Raw genomic sequence first — 2,821 nt, 5'->3', positions numbered from 1 at the left:
GGGGTGCAATTCTTGGTCTCTCTCCATCCAGAGCAAAGAAGAGAGAAGAAAACCAAAGATGCAGGAAAAAATTATTCCAAAGACCTAATGGTGCACATGAACTCCAGCCTCAATGACCCTGAGACCAGAAGAACTAGATGGTGTCCAGATACCACTGCTGGCTCCTCTGAAAGTGATCACAATAAGATGTCCTGAATAGAGTAGGGGGAAATGTGAAACAAAACTTAAAATTATAAACAAAAACAAAAAGACTAAGCTTGTTGATCTGACGAGGACTGATAAAACCCTAGAGACTATCTATGGCTCTTAGACACCCTTTAACTTAGGAACTGAATTTAACCTCTGTGACTCAACTGACAGGAAAACAATAGACAGAACTATAAAGTGAACAGTAACATCAGAAGGGTGTGCACTCATTACAGCAATCAAGCATATGAGATCAAAAAGACAGTGTTTGCCCCAGCACAGAGCTAGGAAGGTGGGAGGGGGTGGGAAGGAAGAATAAAAGGAAAGAGTGGGCACAGGGAAGAAGTGAGAAGAATGCTGTCATAGTACAGAGATTTCAGTAAAAGTCACAAAACAGAATGTGCATGGACTGTTGAATGGAAAAGCAATTTGCTCTGTAAACTTTCATACAAATCACAATTTTTTTAAAAAAGTGCCTAGTCATTGTCATGTGACCTGCACCTGCACACACTGCCACCATGTTTATTCCCTTATAAAAATTCACCTCCCCAAACTCCCTGCAAGCAGTCTTGAAGGCACTCAGTCTTGACTGTTCCTTTACTTCATAATGAAATAAAGCAACTTTTTCTCCAAACTCAGTGTAATGGAGTCACACCAAGGAGGACCTGGAGTTCTCAGCAACATAGCAACAAAGGTCTAAACCACCTTCCAGTGCCCACTCATACCCTGACACATCTTTCCCCAAAGACCAGCCTTCCAGATGCCCCAGGGCATCAACATGTCTGTTCACTCACTGATTTACAGACCATCTGTTCCATGCTGGACTTTCAAGGGGCCTTGTGCAAAGTGGCTAAGGTTTGTTTATACCATGACTCCAGGCAGACCTAAAACCAGATGACTTCCACTCATACCTCAGGCTTCCTTCCTTCACTGATTGGGACAGGCTCAGGTGATTGGTTAAGCACCATCAGCCAGAGGGAAATCACTGGTAGAGTTTATAATTCCAGAGGAGGAGAGAAAAGAATGGGAGTCTCGCCAGTGAGCAGCACGTTTATTTTTCCCTCTGGCATCTAAGAACTTTAAGAACTAGATACAACAGTTTGAATTGGGATCTTTGGCACTCTGAACAGCTCACTGAATCAGAGTGCACCAAACACAGAAGAGCAGAATTGGAGGAAAGGCACAGAGAGATTATTTAGGAAAGAGCCACTGCCGGAAGATGAATGGGCACCTGAGAGAGACCATTGGAAACCTTTCTGGGGCAGTCACTGTCTGCCAGGAGGAGGCAGCCACCTGAGATCCCCGAGCCAAGAACGAGGTCACTTATAGCAGCTTCCAGTGACCAATACAATATTCCAGTGGGCAGCAGCAGAGACCTGCCTCCAGTGGCTGATTTTGTCGGTAATTTGGATGGTGTGGGTGCAGCAGGACACGGGCACCATTGCTGAGACTCAGGGGTGGAGATCTCACTGGTGCACCAGAAAGGCTACCTCCCTCCCCTCCCAGTGGATTACAGAGCGGGCTTGGGTCAGACTGGGAGACACCAAGCTTTTCTTTGCCACGGTTATCAGGACCACAGGTCACTGGCAGGTACTCCCCCGACTCCACCACAGCTAAAATTGCACACATCTTTGGCACCGCAATGAGCAGTATCGCAGGCAAACTCCAGAGCCAACCATTACCGATCGGGCAGGATTGCGTCACCACCATAGGCAGATGGGGCATGGAGAGCAAAAAAACCACAGCTGAGCACAATCCCATGAATTTTGCCCTGGAGCCACACTTTGGCGCTGTGGGGCCGCAGAGGTGGGGGCTTTGAGTGTGCATGCAATTGGCAGAAATTTGTGACCCTATAACAATAGGAATCTTTCCTGAGATTGAGCCGCAGTCTTGCAAGTAAATACATCATAAATAAGAGCCTGCTCAGGTACTCCCCCAACTCCAACACACCTGAAATTGCGCACATCTTTGGCGCTGCAGGTGGGCGGTATCACAGACAAACTCCAGAGTCGGCCATTGGCGGTCTGGCTGGATTGCGTCAGCACTGCGGGCAGACAGCACACAGAGATCAAAGAAACTGCAGCTGAGCTTAGACCCGTGAATTTTGCCTTGGAGCTGCACTTTGGCACCGTGGGGTCACGGAGGTGGGGCCTTTGAGTGTGCCTGAAATTGGCAGAAATTTGTGAACCTCTAACAAGGGGAATTTTTCCTGAGGTTGAGCCACGGTCTTGCAAATAAATATGTCATCAATAATACCCAGCTCAAAGCCCTAGAACGGACCCTAGCAACACCAAGCTTTCCTTCTGCTCCCACCTTCTCCGGCAATAACATCACTCATTCAATAGAAGAAACCATATTCAGCCAATTACCGTAAAACCTCATGCTTCAAACTCTAAACCCTCTGTACGAAAAACAGAAACACATATCCACACTACACACACTGATTCCACCATCACAAAGAAAACAACAGAGTGACCCAACACACCTGAATCAATAATAAGATAAAACACACCAGCTTCACCTTTTCAAAATACTAAACCATAAAGCCAAGACAAAACAAATCAACACGTAACCAGCAGCTAGAGACAACCTAAAGAGACAATGCTCTACCAGATTCCAAAGGCTTAAGAAGAGG

The 2,821-nt window shown here is 46.5% G+C and overlaps 1 protein-coding gene across 1 annotated transcript in view; it reads right to left on the bottom strand.

Moving 5' to 3' along the window:
* The window catches only part of LOC103212150 (olfactory receptor 4B1-like), a 30,233-nt gene that overhangs the window by 2,510 nt on the left and 24,902 nt on the right, over positions 1-2,821 (bottom strand). The window contains 1 exon segment of the mRNA XM_042783312.1: positions 1,970-1,999. Coding sequence (XP_042639246.1) covers positions 1,970-1,999 — 30 coding nt within the window.

This window comes from Orycteropus afer, unplaced genomic scaffold (assembly GCF_000298275.1).
Source record: "Orycteropus afer afer isolate SDZICR_OR568_19922 unplaced genomic scaffold, OryAfe1.0 scaffold00857, whole genome shotgun sequence".
Lineage (NCBI taxonomy): Eukaryota > Metazoa > Chordata > Mammalia > Tubulidentata > Orycteropodidae > Orycteropus > Orycteropus afer.
This window is presented reverse-complemented; position numbering and strand designations above follow the sequence as displayed.